This window comes from Urocitellus parryii, chromosome 4 (assembly GCF_045843805.1).
Source record: "Urocitellus parryii isolate mUroPar1 chromosome 4, mUroPar1.hap1, whole genome shotgun sequence".
NCBI lineage: Eukaryota > Metazoa > Chordata > Mammalia > Rodentia > Sciuridae > Urocitellus > Urocitellus parryii.
Window position 1 is genome coordinate 43,285,066 of NC_135534.1, and position 20,882 is coordinate 43,305,947.

Here is a 20,882-nt window from a genome sequence, read left to right on the forward strand (position 1 = left end):
ATATGGTTTATCTTCTTGTAACTACTACACCCGTGTGACTGTTAGTACATCTGAGTGTTTATGCTCACAAAACTGTGTGTTGTTATTGCCTATTTTATTGTATAAAGTGGCCTACAAAGTGTTTTCCTGTTTTTTTCTTGTTTCTACTACAAAGCTATAGCAACCAAAACAACTTGGTGCCAGCATAGAAAAAGACATAGAGACTAATTAAATAACATAGAAACCCCAGAAATAAATCCACACATTTACAGCCAAGTGATTTCCTACAAAAACATCAGGAACATACAAGTAAAGGGCAGTCTCCTTAATAAGTAGTATTTGGGAAACTGGATAATCACATGCAGAAAAATGAAATTAGATCACTCTATCATGCCATATAAAAAAATCAACTCAAATAAAGATAAACAACAGACCCCAAATTATGAAAATACTATAAGAAAACATTGGGGGTAGTAGGGTCTATGACATAGATCTGGGCAATTTTTTTTAATATGACCCCAAAAGCCCAGGCAATAAATGTAAAAATTAACAGATGGGTCTACAACCAACTAAAAATGTTTCTGCACAGCAAAGTAATCAAAAGAGAGTCAAGAAAGAACTAACCTACAAAATGGAGGAAATCATTTTGCATATTATACATCTGATAAGAGTTTAATATTTAAACTATATCAGGAAGTCAAACAAGTCAATAGTAAGAAAAAAAATAACCCATTTAAAAATAGGCAAATTATCCAAATAGACATTTCTCAAAAGAAGTTAAATAAAGAATCAACAGATAAATGGAAAAAATATTCAAAATTACTAATCATAGTGGAAATGCAAATTAAAACAACAATGAAATAGCACCTCACATCTGTTTAGAATAGCTATTATTATAAATATATATGTTAGCAAAGATGTAGAGAAAAGGGGGAACACTTACACACAATTGGTGAAAATGAAAAATTAGCAAAGCCATATGGAAAATGATATTGGAATTTCCTCAAGAAAAATTCCTTTGGGATCCAGGAATCCCAAAGGAAAGGAAATCAGCATGTGGAAGAGAAATCTGTACTCCCATGTCTACTACATCATTAGTCCTAAGAACCAGGATAAGGAAATCAACTCAAGTGTCCATCAAAGGATGAATGCATAGTAAAAATGTGATACATATACATATATATATATTATATATTATACATATACACATATATGTATTAAATATTTTTCCACCATAAAAAATGATACCCTATCATTTGCAACAATATGGGTGAATCTAAAGGAGATTATGTGAAGTCAAATAAGCCAGACACAAAAAGACAAATCATATGATCTGAGTTGCATGTGGAATCTAAAATAGTTGATCTCATAGAGAGTAGAATAGTGGTTACCAGGGACTGGGGGGAGTTGTTTTAAAATGTTTGAGTTAACTCACATGAACAGTTATATATTCATTTCACTTATTAAAAGTTTAAATGTTTTAACTCACTAATGAGTTTAAAGTATTTAGAACAATGGCTGAACTCAAAAATAATATAAGTAACTACTACTATTTTTATTCATATTGTTAGTTATTATTATTTAATGAGGCTAAAATCCTAAATCAAACATCAGTAAGTTTAATTGAAAGTTTATTCAAGGATTCTCAAGAATAGTTCAACATTATGGATTCTATTAATATAATTAATTAGGTTAATAGATAACAGTGAAAATAAAATTATCTCAAAAGGCACACAGAAGAGATATTTAATAGGTATTCATGATATTTTGGTCTTTCAAGTAAATCAGAAATGAAGTTAAATTTCCTTTACATCATGACTAGACACATAGAGCAGAATTTATTACTAGACATTATTATCAACACATAAAAAGAACATATTAAATCATAAAGGCAAAAGGATTGCCTTCTGTCTTCTGACTTTCATGAGGACCTTTAATCTATTTGTTAATTATTTACCAGTGTTACAGTGATTCTAGTGGATATTATAAAATAAGAAGTAACTGGTATAAATATTAGAATTTTGGAGAAATATTTTCAATGTTTTCAAATTCAAAAATTTCATACCTAACAAATTAAACAGGATCATAAAAAAATTGAATGCTTGGGGGCAGGGTTGTGACTCAGTGATAGAGCTCTTGCCTAGCATGTGTGAAGCACTGGGTTCGATCCTCAGCACAACATTAAAAAACTAAATAATAAACAAATAAATAAAGGTATTGTGTCCACCTACAATTAAATATTTTTTTAAAATTGAATGCTTGGTACATGGCATGCAATGACCAAAGTTAGCTTTCAAACAAACTCCACATAGTTAAAAAAAAATCTGCTAAAACTCATTATTAGAACCAGAATGAAAATATCAAAAGAAGACTACAGACCAACATCCCTCTTAGAAACATAGATACAAAAATCTTCAATAATGTACTATTAAATCAAATCCACTAATATAAAAAAAATGGATTACACAATATAGTCAAGTGTTATTTATCCCAGGAATGCAAACTTGGTACAACATTCAAAAACCAATTCATATATCACATCAATAGAATAAAAAATAAAAACTACAAGATCTTCTCAATAGATACAGAAATGGAATGTGGAAAAAATTCAACACCCTTCATAATAAAAACACTAAATAATAAAAACATCCTCCATCTGATTTTTTTTTTAATCTACAAAAAGAAAATAATTCCTTCAACCTGGTTAAGAGCATCTTTGGAAACCCACAGATACCACAGTTCATGGTCAAAATTGATAGCTTTTCCCCAAATATCAGGAGCAATACAACAATGTCTCCTCTCACAACTTCTATTCAACATTGTACCATAAGTTCTAGGCAGGGCACTTAGGCAAGAAAATGAAATAAAGGACATCCAGGTAGGACAGGAAGAAATAAAACAGTCTCTATTTGCAAACAACATGATCTTCTCTGTAAATATCCTGAGCAATGCACTTAAAAAAAAAAAGTCATTTTGGAAAGCACTCTAGCAGTTCTACAAATAAACAGAATTTACACCTGATCCAGCAATTCCACTCCTAGCTACATACCCAAGAGAATGAAAACATTATGTCCACACAAAAACTTGTACATGAATCTCACTATTCTGTACAATATGCATCAATTTAAAAAATTATAAACTTTTATGAGTGTTCATAGCAGCATTATTCATAATCGATAAAAAGTGGGAACAATTCAAATGTCCAACAACAGATGAATGGATAAATAAAATATGTTGTATCCAAGCAAGGCAAAATTATTCTGCAAAAGAAATGAACTATAGACACATACAAGATGAATGAACCTTGAAAACACTGTAAATGTAGCCCGTCACAAAAGGACCACTAAGAATATGAATTTGTTTATGTGAAATGAACAAAACAGACAAATCTATAGAGACAGTAACTAGATTAGTAGTTACCTAAGCTTCAAAGGCTTATGGGGAGACTGAGAGGGACAGCTGAGGGGTATGGAATTTCTTTTTGGAATAATAAAAATTTCTAGAATTGGTTATAGTGATGAATGCACAACTTTGTGAATATCCTAAAAACCACTGACTAATACAAACAAAAACTCAGCTAGGAATGCAATAATGCCCATCATATCATAATAGAGCAAATATATTTAATTCCGATCAAAAGTGATACAATCAGGATCACACAGGAGGGAACCACAAAAAGAACGTGGGTCTCTGATCTTCCAGCCAACAATCTAACCATGAGTTACCTAGAGCCTCTGCTCCTGACTAAAGAAAATCCTTGGTCGCCTGATTTTACACATGGTCAAATGTGAATGCCAAACATTTGCAGGACAACTTGCTCCTGCAGACATTATTTCTTTGATAAATAAGATCCTGAGAACAATGAAATATTCTCATTTGTTACAGATGGGAAACTTCTAGGAGGTTACTATAAATAGTTGAATTCCTAAATATATACCATTATATATTCCCCTTCAATTTTATTGCATCCCAGGTCTTCTTAACTAGAATTTAATCTTCCTGAAGGTGGAAATCAGGTTTTCTCTGCTACCCATAGCCACTGCATTACAAACTCACAATCATTTATACTTTGCCTTGATTAGACTAAACAAATATGGAAGAGAGCACCATAAAATCCAGAGACGATGATCTATTTCTATTTCTTCATATTTTATTTATTAGTCAATATCTGAGGTTTTCCTATTATAATGAAAAATTATCAGATGACTCTCCATTCAATGATCCTCGGGTTCTATTAGAAATCAGCTAGGGATATAAGAGAAGGCAATCTTAACTCTGTGTGGCAGTACTGATTTTTTTTAAAACCTTTTCTAAAGTAAGATTTTTGTAATTACAAAAGAGAAATCCAACAAATATGTCTGAAGACAAAAAGCAAGGAGAAATGTATATTTGTCAAGAAATAGCAGCTCAATATGCATTGTCTTTTATCTGGCCTCATAGCAATTCTGCAAAATAAATTATTGCCTACATTTTCGACACAGAAATTGAAGTCCCAAAATACCAAATAGCTGATGTCACCCAACTAGAACTAGAACTCCAGCCAGTGCCACGCTCTTTCTACTAAAAAACATTCATTCCACATGTTTCTCATCTACTTTGAGAAGCCCACCCCTATGTATGAAGCTATACATTCTGGTCTTGGACTGTGTGGTCCTCCATTCAAACCCAAGCCCACAAGGCCAGTAGGGAAAGACAGCCTTTCCATGATTGTGAAGCTGAGACTTGGCTTAACACCAAACCCCAGCACTCAGAATACCTTTGAACTAACCTGTATCTCTCACAGGCAGGTACACACATCACGCTGATTTCACTCAAAATCAGCCAGTTCCTAATGCTAAAACCTACTCCCCAGCCAAAAAAAAAAAAAAAAAAAAAAAAGCATCAGGTGCCTCATAACCCCTTGAGGCTGAGAGCAAACTTAACCATTAAAAACAGAACTGTTGATCCTTACAAATGCTGAAAGAGTATAAGGAAACACCTTCAGTTCTAGTCAAACAGATCCATTCATTGAGGTCCCTCCTAAAAAAGTGCATTTCCTTACATTTCCTCACCTCTGTGACGACACACCAGCTCTGTATACCCTTGTTCCCTTTCCTGCTGGAATTCTGCCTGTCCTTCAAGTCCTCTCTCTATATGGTCTTCACCAACCAGTGAATTCAGTGAACTCAACACCTTGACATAATTTTGAAATTAGATGCCACTCTATTATTTCTTTATTATTAACTCTTTTTTGTTCTTTAGCTTTACGGTGGTCAAGCCATTGAATAGTTAGAAACTTAGAACCCTTTATGAAAAGGGTTGAACCTCATAATAGAGCAGTTTTCTTAAATGTCAAACCCACTGCCTATGGGGACCTTAATCCAAGTTTTTCCATTTGGCACTGAGGCTCTGCAAGGATCTGGCTTCTACCTACCTCTGTAATACCACCCCTCACTGCCCACCCACAAATCTCATCTCTTCCCCCTACACAATTTTAGGTTCCAACCATGTACCCACACTTGCATTATCCTTCTTAAAATATTGGAAACCTCTTTCTATAATGTTGTTCCCACCCCTTCATTCCCATTCCCCTATCAGAAAACACTTGGCTTTTTTCCTTATACAACCACAGGTCCTTTAGGAAGCCTTTCCTGGATATTCCAATCCTCAATAGGATTGAGCCCTCTCCCCTTCTTCCCTGAACTCTAACTGCTAGCATTCCATCACAGTACTTTGTGATATTTATTTGTCCACATTCCCTACTTGTTTATGTGACCCTTAGAATAACACTTTTGAACTGTTCACCTCCCACACAAGAAATTCTTATCGAAGGCTATTAAACATAACTAATTAATTTGCTTGATGACTTAAGTATGGTGGATAGAATGCGGTTTTCCATGAACAAAGTCAACCTTTTAAAGGCAGGAGAGAAAGACACTCATTAGTGATCCTTGGAGAGCAAATAAGGAAAACACTTTGCCCAAAGTAAATTATTAATGCAAAGTAGATTCATTAATGTGTTCAGCAGAAATCATTCCTCAGCTAGCAGAATGTTTCCAAGGAGCTCCCACCCCTAAACTCCAAGGCATCTTGCATAGCCCACGAACTCTGAGTAGATTTTCAAAAGTGGAGATTTCTTACCTGTGTTCCAGTTCTCGAATGGACAGTATCACTCCTGAAGTTGATGGCTTCTGCTGTACGGTGGCCAAAAAGGTAAATTCACTCTTATTCCGGAACAACTGAATTAATTTCTCACTCACATGAGGGGCTGCATGGATCTCTCTCTCTGTATCTAAGAGTCAGGAAGGAAGAACAGGAGGAGAAAAAGGAGAAGACCAAGGAGGAGAAGGGTAGAGATGAAATAAAGAGGAGAGGGAACAAGAGAAAGAAGAGAAAGAAAAAAGATCACAGTTAAAAATGCCATGTTCAAGTATCCAGACCACATTTTTCATTTTCTCTTCTTGTCAATAGTTTCCATTTTTAGGTGCCATTCACCACTCCATACGGCCACATTCGTTCAATGAAAAACCCAGAAATGCTATCTCTGTCACCATGCCCACTTGTCACTTTGACAAGTTCACAACTGGCCAGACAGTGATTTTCTGACATGGATTTTGACAGGACACTGAGCAATTTAGCCTGCTGCAAACAGATGAAGTTGCTGTAAATAAGGTGAGAGGCAGTCAAATAAACGGGATCCTAAATTCAGAGAATCTTGGATCCAGCAGAACCCAAATGCCACTCAGCATGCCTCCAATCTCATTTTTCCCATAGGCTTGTTTTCCTTCTCCTCATAATTCATTTAAGAAACCTGCCCTTGCCTTGTGCCTAGCACAGATTTACTAGCACTAATAATGGCAAATGACTCTGCCTTTGCTTAAAGAATAAACACAAAACATGCTCATGAGTGTGCCTGAATTTCTCTGCAAATATGCAATGGATTGCTTTCCTCATGAAATATTTATTAAAGTCGAATCCAATTCAGCAGGACTGGATGTGTGAGAGTCCAGCTAATCCTGCTCCTGGACAGGAATCCCTCCTTCTCCAACATCAACATAATGACAGGCATCCATCACTCCATACTCAGACTCACCCTGGCCGTGACAAACTGGGTGTTATCTCATTATTTCACCGTACGTACATTTCCTGGCATCAGAAAGGGGCACCAAGGGAGCAAAGTTAGAGGAGACTACTCAAAGGACGATAAAGGGACATCGGAGGTGTATTCAGTGGTCCCCTCTCACAACCCGAACACCTCCTCTCAATGTATGACAACTACTTAGTTATTTCTCCAGGGCCACGTGAGGAGTCTTTGAAAAGCAGAGAACAGCAAAGACTACACCACATGGCAAACTTTTACAACAACACTGAAGAATCTCAGCCTAAAGAGTGGTTTCTAAAAAAAAAAAAAGAAGAAAAGAAAAGAAATAATAATCTTTCAATTCTTGGTCTTGAGGCCCAGTTGTCTCATCTGCAAATAGAGGGGGTACCTAGGGGATCGCTCAGAGCTTCCTATCTCAACCTGTAGTTCTATGAATTACTGCTCAGCATACATGACACAGAATGAACACCACAGCCTTTTCTACCTGCAAATGCCTAGGCTGAGGATGGTTTAAAAAAAAAGTAGGGGGGGGGTGTCCTGTACCACAGAGGCATCTGAGCCAGACAGAGCTCTCCATCGCACAAGTCCACCCACATGACATTTGTTTTTCTGCCTGAAGAAAGGCCTTCGATATTCTACTGTAAAGGGCACATTGCTGGCTTCTGTCAAGGGTTGAGATAAGAGCTAGCCACTTAAGGAGTGCTTCTGTGCCTTCTACAAAATCCCAGGTGAAAACTTTCCAGTTGGCATTCACAACTAATTAAGTATATAAACAAATCATATTGCAAACTAGAGCATATTAGCAACTTTTATTAACATTATTTTTATTATCATTACTTCTGGGCAAAATGCTCCCGATAAATTCCACCTAGAATTTAATGCTAGAAAATTAAATTGGACTTTTGAGATTATGTTGACTTTTTCCTTTTGTACTCATCAGTGAGGAATGAGCCCAGTGAAGAGAAGGCCGTGATTAATCAACAATGCCTGCTGGAGGAAAGGGGTATGGATATCATATTGAGTACGGGTGTCCTCACTTCTCATTTAATTCTCCTTGGGCAATATCTAGCCCCATGACTGAGGGCCTTCAAATTTCCACAGCCCTAAACTTTCCCTTAAGTAAAAGACCCATGTATTTAACTTCCAACTTGATATTGCCATGAGAATATCTCGTCAGCAGTTCAGATTTTATGTGACTACCTAATAAGCATTTCAAATTGTATGTGTGTACATCAGAACTCCTTTTTCTCTTCCCCAATCCTCTATCTTTAGATCCTAAAGTTCCCCAGTCTTAGTAAGTGGTAAGGCCCAGTTCCACAAGTCAAAATAATGAGAATTTGTCCTTGATTCTTTCCATTTCTTCTCCCTCTATATCCAACCCAAGAGTGAATCAAGAGGGCTCCCATGTCTGAAATCTGTCCACTTCTTCCTAATTTCCTTCTTATAGCTCTTGCCCAAGCCCCTGTCCTTGCACTCTAGAACAGTCTAATGGTGTCCTAATTAGTCTCCCTGCTGTCATGCAGCCTTCTTTCCCCCATTTTTCCACCCAGTAGCCAAAGTGCTCCCTTTAAAGCAAAAGTCTGAATCATTTCACCTTCCTGTTTAAAATTCTCCCATGGCTTCCCACGGCATATAGGATAAAATCCAGCCCTGCGAGCCTGATCTGCAAAGGCACACATATACCGATTCTTGTCTGCCCCTCCCTCTCCATCTCACACTCTCCTCCTTGTTTGCTGGGAGCACATTCCACCCACTCTCTCTCCCCAGAGTCATCTTCTGCCACCTCTCCACATGCCTGGCTCCTTCTCCTTTAGCACAAGCTTCAAATGCAACCTCCCTGTCACTCTAAGTAGGCTGTCTACCAGTGTCCCTCTAACACACCACTCTGGTTATTTTCTCCACATAACTTGTCATAATGTATGGATTATGATCACTTTGTTATTTCCTTACATTATTTATCACAATCTTGTCCCAGGCTTCTTTCTCATTTATTTTTCTCATTTTATTATTACTTTAAATAATCACATATGTTATAATAAGAAAATAGTAGGCATGGTATCTTTTTGAAAACTAGGAATATACGAGTCCTTCTCAAATGTCAGTGGCTATCAAATTAAAGAAGATGATATTTGATGCCAATTTGCTCCCCTCTTCAGAGGACACTCATCCCCCAACAGTCTGAACCAGTCCTACCACACTTCCGCTCACCCATCCTCCTTGAAAAGCTGAAAATTTCTTATGCTGACTTTTCTCATTTCTTTTTCTAAATGATTGGCACATTGAAGTAAAGCGAGCCCATTAGCACTCAACAGAGTGAAATGTAAGAAATATCTATTTTGATACATGGAGACTTTATGAGCGTTCTCGTTTTCAGAAAAGCCCTTTCAAATAAATGTTTATCATAATTCAGCCGATAAAAGAACACAAGAAAGCAACGCCATGTCTTCTTAGAATATAGAGGCAAGAACAATGAATCAGGTTTCCAGGGACTGAGACTACTCTGAGATTTTTAAGTAACTAGCCGTGTACCTCAGATAAAGACTTTACCCCTCTGAACACTACACTCAACATCTAAAAATCAAGATTAAATTCCGTGATCTCCAAGTTCTTTCCTAGCCTCAATATTTCATTTCTGTTAATCACTTTACCCTGCTCCTAGCCATGTATCAAAAGAAGGGACTAAGGGTATTTTCCATCCACAAAACACAGATTTTGTACATTTTCTCCTTTGGTGATTTTCCACATTAGCATAAAATATTAACTTTTCAATTGCTGAAAATAGTGACATGTTACCTACTTTACAGAAGCCTGATTTTTTTTTCCTGGAGTTAAAAGAGCAACCAATGAAAACCAAGTAATGGGACCCTATAGTGAATATTGTACTTCCGTATTCAGCCACTACAGTGTGGGTTTGCTGTGTTACTTGAGAATAGTCAGTTCTGCTAGAGAACAAGAAAAACAAGTAGGATGGATGAGGCTCATAAGAAGTGTTAAATATAGATATCAAGTTAGAAACATGTTACACAGATTGAATAAATGGAACATAAGCAGGCTGAACATAGATAAAAAGAATCAAATAAGAGTGTTGCTTGCAGATAGAATGGGGCAGGAGGGCCAAATCATAATGTATACATCATGCCACCTTCAGAATGACAGCTATGTCATCACTAAATCCAACACCTATCATTGACATTCATTCCATTCCCATTGGGTCCCCACAAGTGCACTCCCTGAGAAATGCCAATAAAACTCATTACCACTTACCCAATGGACTGGTAGACCACAATTGTGGTCAGAATTATTTGCCCCAAGCATGTTAGCTCCAGTCTGAATTTCCCTCCCTCACTTTTTACGTGAACTCAAGTCCTTGTAACCCCACCATCAGGAAAGCTATTACAACCCAGAGAGAAGAAAAGAGAAGGGGTATGGTAAAGAACGAATATAGGGACAAAGCTTAAATCAAGACTCAGGTGAAGTGTCCTTCTCCCCTTCTTGCACTGTAGCCTAACTCTCCCAGCCTACTCCATCTCTTTTCCCTGTTTCCTCCTGGAATTGCAAATTGATTTAAGAACCCATGTGATTCAAGCATCTGAATTTGATCTATTTGTGAGGCTTTTCATTTTGTGACCTCTAGGTGTATATTTGGAGGCTGTCTTTGTGTCAAGGTAATGTTCCACACAACGAACATATAAGAGGAACATTTTCCATTTTTTTTAAAGGTTGGAAAAAACTATCATTCCAAATACTCAGAGGTTTAGCATAATCTACTTAAGAAATGCTAACTCGGCATCAAGGGTTAAATGCTTTTTCTTTCCTAGGATGGAAATGGTGCTACCTAGTCATGTTTTAAAGAAAGACTAAAACTGCTAATGTGATGATTAAACATCAGGGGAAAAAAAAAGGTGTTGGATAAAGGGGAAGAAACTAGAGAGTGGAGAAGAAAAGGAATGGAATGAAATGGTATTCACATACTCTTCTCTGCTAAATATAGAAGCAACTTTATTTCCCTTTTCCCTGACTTACAGGGTGAGGATGGTGGTGAATGGTGAATTTCATTGCCAACATATATCTGTGCATCATCTGTATCAGGCTCTATGCTGGGCACTAGGGAAATGAAAATAAAAATGTAGTTTCTTTCCTGGAGGATAGATAAATAAGACAGTTTTCCAGTGACAACAGGTACAGAGCAAAGCAGTGCACAAAGGACAGAGATGGCCTACAGAGACTGGGTATGACATCACAGAGGATGCGTCATTGAACCCAACTCAAAAGAGATGAATAAGCCTTCACCATGCAGGAGTGTGAGGACGTGCATTGTAGGGTCACTGTGCAGACCTTCACAGTATCCTGGCATTTTTCTTTCTCTGCAAGCATCTCTCTCACTAAAAGTCCAGCAGGGAGGTCTGGGGCTGAGGCTCAGCGGTAGTGCACTTGCCTGGCATATGTGATGCATTGGGTTCGATTCTCAGCACCACATATAAATAAATAAATGAACAAATAAAGGTCTATCAACAACTTAAAAATATTATTTTTTAAAAAAATGTCCAGCAGGGAAAGCATCTACTCCACCTAATACTGGAGGGAATTCTCAGGCCCCTGACCAGCCAAGGAGCATCAGATTAGCACAAAGCAGAGTAACTGCCAAAATCCCAGCTGATACATCAGCTAAGGATTGATGAATCAAGGTAGCAGAGAAGCAGCAACCAGAGACATGAAGAAACAGACACATCAGGGCAGCCCACCTCAGCCTTGACTGATGGAGAATTCAGACAACATTTAATATCTACATGAGAATCTCACACATGGCAAACTCCTGGTACAGATCAGGCACATTCTTCTGGTCTAAGTCTTGCTTAAGCTCATGGTAAGATTGGTCCCTGAAGGCAAAACAACTCTTGTCCGTTTGAACTGACAGTTGGCTTTTCATTTCTGAGTGCAGAGGAAATTTGCCAATTCCAAAGTGTCAACTACCCATGGAGCAAATCCTGCTGTGGGGAGGGAGGGTGGGGAGGGTGGCACGTCACTGTTAGGTCTTGCAGACCATCCTTGAGAATGTCAAGTAATGATCCAAGCAGCTTTCAAAGAAGCAGAAGTCACAAGCAGAAAGTAGTGGGAACATCAGGAGACTTCCAGTTAATATGTAAGGGATTTTCATCTCCACTCACAAGTGCACAATAACATTCCATTAAACCTCTATTAGCTCCAGAAACCAGAATGATAGAGGGCGAATGTGTGCCTTGTTGCAGGCCCAAGTGCAGGGCCACACGCTGCTCCTGTCATTTCACTTATGATCATCTTAGGGGTAGGCCTTATTAGGATTTCTATTTTACAGATGTGAATTTAAATAATATTCTTAAGAATGCTGAACTAGGAAGCCACGGTATTGAGCGTCCAACCCAGCAGGCCTGTTCCACAGGGCATACGTTCACCAGCACTGTGTCTGCTATTTATCAATATGTCAGCACTTGATTTATGTGGAAAAGAGACAAATCACCATCATATGCCCAATGCCTGGCACTTACTACTTATACTATTTATTTTAAAAAATTGAGTAAATGAATGAATGAACTATTTCTACAAACTTTCTGAGGTAAATATCAAAATCTCCTATTGTATGGGGCAAAGAAACTGAGGCACAGAGAAGGCTAATGACTGCCCAGGGTCACATGGCAAGCAAATGGAGGGAAAACTTAACTCTTGCCCATTGAAAACCACCATGGCACTCATGGAGATGACTGGTACCCTGTTATTTTTCATCCTCCTCTTCCTCTCTCCATCTACCCTTGCCTTGACCCAGCACCACAAGGCTTGTTTCCCTTATTCCCAGAGCCATGGTCCCTCCAATTTGCTGCATTCCCCTCTGCAGTGACCTCTCTCTCCTCTACCTCTCTTTTGGGCACCATCTTAAATGTTATCCCTTAAGCCAACTTGCACTGACCACTTCAGACTAGTTGGTTCCTTATATTTTGTCTTCCTTGTGCTTATCACAACCATGTATGTGATCATTTTATTCATGTCATGTTCCTCACTAGACTGTAAATCCCGTAAGGAACTGTTTACCAATACATACCCACCACTATTACAGTGCCCGGCACACAGTGAAGCCTCAACCTCGTTGGTTTAATCCAATATATCTTGACTCCAGACTCTGGAACACAATGTCAGAAAGGAGGTCTGCTGGAGACACTCAAATATAATCCCAACCTGTTGAAATAAACTGTCTTAAAATAATGAGCTGCCTAGAAATAATAAAACCAGTTCAGCATCCCCAACTTCTCCATTAGGGAATGGAGCCTAAAGAATCATGTGACATATGGTGTTAATCAAATTTTTTTTGTAATTACTATATGACTCAATCAAGAGATTCCAATGCCCCCATAATTTTACTAATTAGATAGGCACTGAAAGGCAGCTGAGCTCTTTCATGAATGTTTGAGAATACCAGCAAGAAAAATCAGCTCATCCCCTCTGTCACTAAGAAACTAACAAACGGCAACCACACTTCTTTAGGCTCTCTCTTTACACTGTCTCCACAACCTACAATGGTCAAGTCTCTACTCCATTACCCATTCTCCTCATCCCCACTCCTCTACCCCAGCTCACCTGGGGAAGCCAGGGAATAAGGAAAAAGGTAAAGTATTAATGTCAGCTCCATTTCAGTCATAAGAAGAAAAGAAAAAAGAAAAAATGAATGATTAAGAAGGCTGCATTACATAGCAAAAAAAAAAAAAAAAAGAGCTACCCAATAGTAGAGAACAGTTAAGTAAATTAGGGAATTTACTTAATTATGTATGGAAATTATGTATGATATCTTAATATATCTAGGATTATTATGTGAAGATAAGGGGCTGAGAATGGGGCTCAGTTGATAGAGCTCTTAAATGGCCTATGTAAGAGCCTGGGTTCAATCCCCACCACCACAAAAAGAGGGAAAAAAGGAAATATCTAAAAAATATTGTCAAATAGCTACACAGTTATATGTAGAGTAGTATATCAAGTATACATAAAATTTATTTAGCAATCTAAAGCAGACAGATTGGAATGATCTTCAATCAAAATGTTAGCAACCGGGAGCTAACATGAGTGAAATTTTCTTCTTTGCACATGTCAGAATTTCCCAATCTTCTCTGAGAATTATTATAAAGAAAAACAACAAAATTTCTTCTAAAATATAAGAGCATGTTATAAAAACATGGGAGAAACAAGAAGGGAGTCCTATAAAAGAAAAAAAAAAGAAGCTCCAAGCGCCTTGCTGTCAATCACATAATTGGGTATCCTTAAATTAGTGAAGGTGCCAGACTCTCCCTCCAACCAACCTCAGCTAAGTTTGCTACTCATAAACATGACTCCTCTCCCTAAGGAAGGGACCAGTCAGCTCCCTGAATGGACTGCTAGGGCATTTCAATAAAAACATTTTCCAGCTGTCTGGTAACCATGTTCACTTGCCCATTGTTCACATCTGCCCACGTGTGACCTGGTCAGAACTAATGCCCATGCTTATCTCCATGAAAGTCCAGCAAGATGGAATTGAAGTGTACTTTGTAAGTAACTGACCATCAAGCTTCCTCAACTCTCATTTTAATCTATATGACTGTTAAGAGTCTAAGCATCCAGCAGATGTATTCACTCCATGGTGTATGAAGTTCTGTACATAAAATGTTACTGGGTGCAAGCAAGAACACTGTTTCTGTCAAGATCTATTCCCTGGGTTTCCATCCATCCATCCATCCATCCATTCACTTGCTTATTCTTTCTTACTTTAGAAACTTTTACTGAGGAGTCTTCTGAGCCAGGCATTTGGACACAAAGTAGATCTTCTCTAGGGGCTAAGAGACTAATAGTAAATGGTATCTGATTGTTCCATTCAGAGGTATAACAGAGGCATGGCAAACCTGAGCCAACCTGAAACAAAACTACAGAATTTGGGATTCGGTGGGAGGGAAGATGGCGGCGAAGGGAGTGCATCACCCCAGTGCGCAGCGTCATTGAGCGGGAGAAAGACGATGTGAATCACCTGAAGGCTATTTTTTTTTCTTTTTATTTTTGAAATTTATTTTTTATTGACAAATAAAAATTGTATGTATTTATGGGTTACAATGTGATTTTGGATATTTGACTACATAGTGAAATTATTAAATCAAGCTGATTAATACATCCATCAACTCACATATTTGTTTTTTGTGCTGAGAATATTTAAAGTGTATTCTCCAAGTAATTTTCAAGTACACATTATTATTACTACAGTCACCACACTAAACACTAGATTTTGGGAATTTTTTTTCTCCTGCTAAATATATTTACCCTTTGGATATATATCCAGTATGGGATTGCTGAAGCACATGGTAGTATATTAATTTTAATGGTTTGAGAAATGTCCACACCATTTTCAATAAGGACTACTACAGTGACAGTAGTATGCAGTTATTTACACCTGAAGGCTATCTTGTTGGGAATTTCCAGTGAAATTGAGGTGCTCCAGAATCTAGTGGACAGATTTCCATCGTGCGAAGTTCGACTGCGGGAGCTCCATTTCTCCGCACGGAGGGTGGCATAGCCTGCTAGGCAATCGCCCCGCGGCTGGAGCCTGTGGCGCGCGCTGGGGAGCGGCAAGGTGCCGGAGAGGGGGAGCAGCGATACGGATTCGGGGGGCTCCCGCCAGTGGCACATTGGCAGCGCTGAGCGCTGAGTTCCGACTTTGAGACAGAGGAGAGAAGCAGGCCAGTTTGGTTCCAGACACCGGTCGGACCACAGAGGAGGACAGCAGCCGCCATTTCGGAGAGATGAAGTAATCATCCCCATGTTCTACCGATCTCAGCTCATTCAGCTACGGAACAGGTGATTTCAGGCTGGTATTTGCCTGCGTCTACCAGACAGATTTCTTGCTCAGGCTCGGGACTGGGGATCTTGTGGAGAATACTCCTAGAGGCTCGTGCATGGCCAGGCGTGCGCCGGGCACTGAGCAGCTGGATTCTGGTTCCCAGGGCTAACCTGGCCCAGGTCTGAGGAAACTTCGGAGACTGCCGGTGGAGGCCAGCTCCAAGTGGAGCGTGCGCTGAGCTTGGGGCGACTGGGTTCTGACTCCCAGAACAGTTTTGGCCTGGGGCTGGGGAACCCATGGGGGTCGCTCGCTGGAGCCAGCTCCCAGCGGAGAGTGCATCAGGATAGGAGAGGCGGGGTTCTGGCTACCAAAGCTGCTTCGGCCCAAGGCTAGGGAACCAGCAGTGACTGCTTCTCAGTCAGGCTCCTGCTGGGTGCTGTGGGGGCAGAGTGGAGCTTCCACCTGCACCCAGAGCAGGCCAAGCGACCCGCCGGCATGGTATCATGACACACCAAATGCAGCTGGGGCTGAAGAGAGTAGCCGCCCACGCCTAGAATAGGACCAGCGACCCTGCGGCACGGTAGCCAAGTAACCTCATTTGGAGTAGGGGCTGTGCAGAGCTGCCATCTGAGCAAGCAGGGCAGGCAGACCTGCGGCTCACTGGCAAGACAGGCCAGGTAGTTTGCCAGCGTGGTGGACACGTAACACCGAGGCAGTCGCGTCACACTGGTTGGAGTGGGGGTGGAGCAGGGTCGCCGCCCAGGTCCGGAGGGGGCTCAGCGACCCGTTGGAGAGGTAGTCAGGTACCCCCATTGGGAGTGGGGGCTGTGCAGAACTGCGACCCACCGGCCTAGAGGCCTGCCAGCGTGGTAGACACGTCACACCAATTGGAGTGGGGACCCAGCAGAGCCGCCACCCACATCCAGATCAGGACAAACGACCCCAGGGCGTGGTAGTTACGTTACCACAATTGGAGTGGGGGCAGACCAGAGCCGCCACCCGTACCCGCAGGGGGGGCAGACCTGCGACCGATCAACGTGGTAGAAAGATGACCCTAAATAGAGGAGGAGCACAGCCACTACCCGCCCTGCAAGGGAGACTTCCCAACTATACAAGAGCAATATAAATAAATTAGGGGGTAAATTTCAAAAACACAACAGTTGCACCAAGCAGAAAGAAACTCGAGCAGTATGAAAAGACAAGGAAAGAAAGGACCACAAGCAATGCAGGTCAACTCAACTTTAGAAGAGGTAATAGCTGCAACAGATGGAATGTCAGATAAAGAGTTCAGGATATATATGCTTCAGATGATCTGGAGTCTCAAGGAAGACATGAGACAGCAAAATCAGACAATGAAAGATCACATTGACAAACAAATCCAGGAAGTAAAAGATCAATTTCACAGGGAGATAGAGGTAATAAAAAACAAACAAATAGAAATCCTAGAAATGCAGGAAACAATAAACCAACTTAAAAACTCAATTGAGAATACTACCAGCAGAGTAGATCACTTAGAAGAGAGAACATCAGACAATGAAGACAAAGTATTTCAACTGGAAAAGAACATAGACAGCTCAGCAAGTCTGCTAAGGAACCCTGAGCAGAACATCCAAGAATTATGGGACAATATCAAAAGACCAAATTTAAGAGTCATTGGGATACAGGAAGGCACAGAGCTCCATACCAAAGGAATAAACAGTCTATTCAGTGAAATAATACGAGAAAACTTCCCAGACGTGAAGAATGAGACAGAATCCCAAATCCTAGAAGCCTACAGGATGCCAAATGTGCAAAATCATAAGAGATCCACACCTAGACACATTATAATGAAGATGTCCAACATACAGAATAAGGAGAGAATTTTAAAAGCTGCAAGAGAAAGAAAGCAGATTACATTTAGGGGTAAACCAATCAGGATAACAGCTGATCTCTCAACACAGACTCTGAAAGCTAGAAGATCCTGGAATAACATATTTCAAACACTGAAAGAAAATGGGTTCCAACCAAGAATCGTGTATCTGGCGAAATTAAGCTTCAGGATAGAAGATGAAATTAAAACCTTCCACGATAAACAAAAGTTAAAAGAATTCGCAGCTAGAAAACCATCTCTTCAAAAAATCCTTGGCAAAACATTACAGGAAGAGGAAATGGAAAATAACATTGAAAACCAACAATGGGAGGTAGGACAGTAAAGGGGGGAAAGTAGTCAAAGAGGATAACAAATCAGGTTTAGTAACATCAATAAACAAATATGGCTAGAAGAACAAACCACATCTCAATAATAACCCTAAATGTTAATGGATTAAACTCACCAATCAAGAGACACAGGCTAGTAGAATGGATCAAAAACAAGACCAACAATATGCTGCCTACAGGAGACACATCTGATAGGAAAAGATATTCATAGACTGAAGGTGAAACGTTGGGAAAAATCATATCACTCATATGGACTGCGGAAACAAGCAGGAGTGTCCATACTCATATCTAATAAAATAGATTTCAAGCCAAAGTTAATCAAAAGGGATAAAGAAGGACACTTCATACTGCTCAAGGGAACCATACACCAACAAGACATAACAATCATTAATATATATGCCCCAAATAATGGTGCAGCTGTGTTCATCAAGCAAACTCTTCTCAAGTTCAAGAGTCTAATAGACCACCATACAATAATCATGGGAGACTTCAACACACCTCTCTCACCACTGGACAGATCTTCCAAACAAAAGTTAAATAAGGAAACTATAGAACTCAATAACACAATTAACAACCTAGACTTAATTGACATATATAGACTATACCACCCAACATCAAGTAGTTACACTTTTTTCTCAGCAGCACATGGAACCTTCTCAAAAATAGACCATATATTATGTCACAGGGCAACTCTTAGACAATATAAAGGGGTAGAGATAATACCATGCATCTTATCTGATCATAATGGAATGAAACTGAAAATCAATGATAAAAGAAGGAAGGAAAAATCAAGCATCACTTGGAGAATGAACAATAGGTTGCTGAATGATCAATGGGTTCTAGAAGACATCAAGGAGGAAATTAAAAACTTCCTAGAGTTAAATGAAAACACTGACACAACATATCGGAATCTATGGGACACATTGAAAGCAGTTCTAAGAGGAAAATTCATTGCTTGGAGTTCATTCCTCAAAAAAAGAAAAAACCAACAAATAAATGATCTCATACTTCATCTCAAAATCCTAGAAAAAGAAGAGCAAAACAACAGCAAAAGAAGTAGAAGGCAAGAAATAATTAAAATCAGAGCTGAAATTAATGAAATTGAAATAAAAGAAACAATTGAAAAAATTGACAAAACTAAAAGCTGGTTCTTTGAAAAAATAAATAAAATTGACAGACCCTTAGCCATGCTAACGAAGAGAAGAAGAGAGAGAACCCAAATTACTAGCATACAGGATGAAAAAGGCAATATCACAACAGACACTTCAGAAATACAGAAGATAATCAGAAATTATTTTGAATCCTTATACTCCAATAAAATAGAAGATAGTGAAGGCATAGATAAATTCCTTAAGTCTTATGATCTCCCCAGATTGAGTCAGGAGGATATAGACAACCTAAACAGACCAATATCAATTGAGGAAATAGAAGAAACCATCAAAAGATTACCAACTAAGAAAAGCCCAGGACCGGATGGGTATACAGCAGAGTTTTACAAAACCTTTAAAGAGGAACTAACACCAATACTTTTCAAGCTATTTCAGGAAATAGAAAAAGAGGGAGAACTTCCAAATTCATTCTACGAGGCCAACATCACCCTGATTCCGAAACCAGACAAAGACACTTCAAAGAAAGAAAACTACAGACCAATATCTCTAATAAACCTTGAAGCAAAAATCCTCAATAAAATTCTGGCGAATCGGATTCAAATACATATCAAAAAAATTATACACCATGACCAAGTAGGATTCATCCCTGGGATGCAAGGCTGGTTCAATATACGGAAATCAATAAATGTTATTCACCACATCAATAGACTTAAAAATAAGAACCATATGATCATCTCGATAGATGCAGAAAAAGCATTCGACAAAGTACAGCATCCCTTTATGTTCAAAACTCTAGAAAAATTAGGGATAACTGGATCATACCTCAACATTGTAAAAGCAATCTATGATAAGCCACAGGCCAGCATCATTCTGAATGGAGAAAAATTGAAGGTATTCCCTCTAAGATCTGGTACAAGACAGGGATACCCTCTCTCACCACTTCTGTTCAACATAGTCCTCGAAACACTGGCCAGAGCAATTAGACAGACGAAAGAAATTAAAGGCATAAAAATAGGAAAAGAAGAACTTAAATTATCACTATTTGCAGATGATATGATTCTATACCTAGCACACCCAAAAGGGTCTACAAAGAAGCTATTAGAGCTAATAAATGAATTCAGCAAAGTGGCAGGATATAAGATCAACACGCATAAATCAAAGGCATTCCTGTATATCAGCGACAAATCCTCTGAAACGGAAATGAGGACAACTACTCCATTCACAATATCCCCCCAAAAAATAAAATACTTGGGAATCAACCTAACAAAAGAGGTGAAAGATTTATACAATGAAAATTACAGAACCCTAAAGAAAGATATAGAAGAAGACCTTAGAAGATGGAAAAATATACCCTGCTCATGGATAGGCAGAACTAACATCATAAAAATGGCGATATTTCCAAAAGTTCTCTATAAGTTCAATGCAATGCCAATCAAAATCCCAACAGCATTTCTTGTAGAAATAGATAAAAGAATCATGAAATTCATATGGAATAATAAAAGACCCAGAATAGCAAAAACAATGCTAAGCAGGAAGTGTGAATCAGGCGGTATAGCGATACCAGACTTCAAACTATACTACAGAGCAATAGTAACAAAAACAGCATGGTACTGGTACCAAAACAGGCGGGTGGACCAATGGTACAGAATAGAGGACACAGTAACCAATCCACAAAACTACAACTATCTTATATTTGATA

The 20,882-nt window shown here is 39.0% G+C and overlaps 1 protein-coding gene across 4 annotated transcripts in view; it reads right to left on the minus strand.

Moving 5' to 3' along the window:
• Positions 1–20,882, minus strand: part of Nell1 (neural EGFL like 1) — an 826,302-nt gene that overhangs the window by 719,884 nt on the left and 85,536 nt on the right. For all 4 annotated transcript variants that reach the window (XM_077797508.1, XM_077797507.1, XM_077797506.1 and 1 more), the window contains one exon: positions 6,100–6,250. In XM_077797508.1, the coding sequence (XP_077653634.1) occupies positions 6,100–6,250 (151 nt within the window). The remainder of the gene's footprint in view (positions 1–6,099; positions 6,251–20,882) is intronic.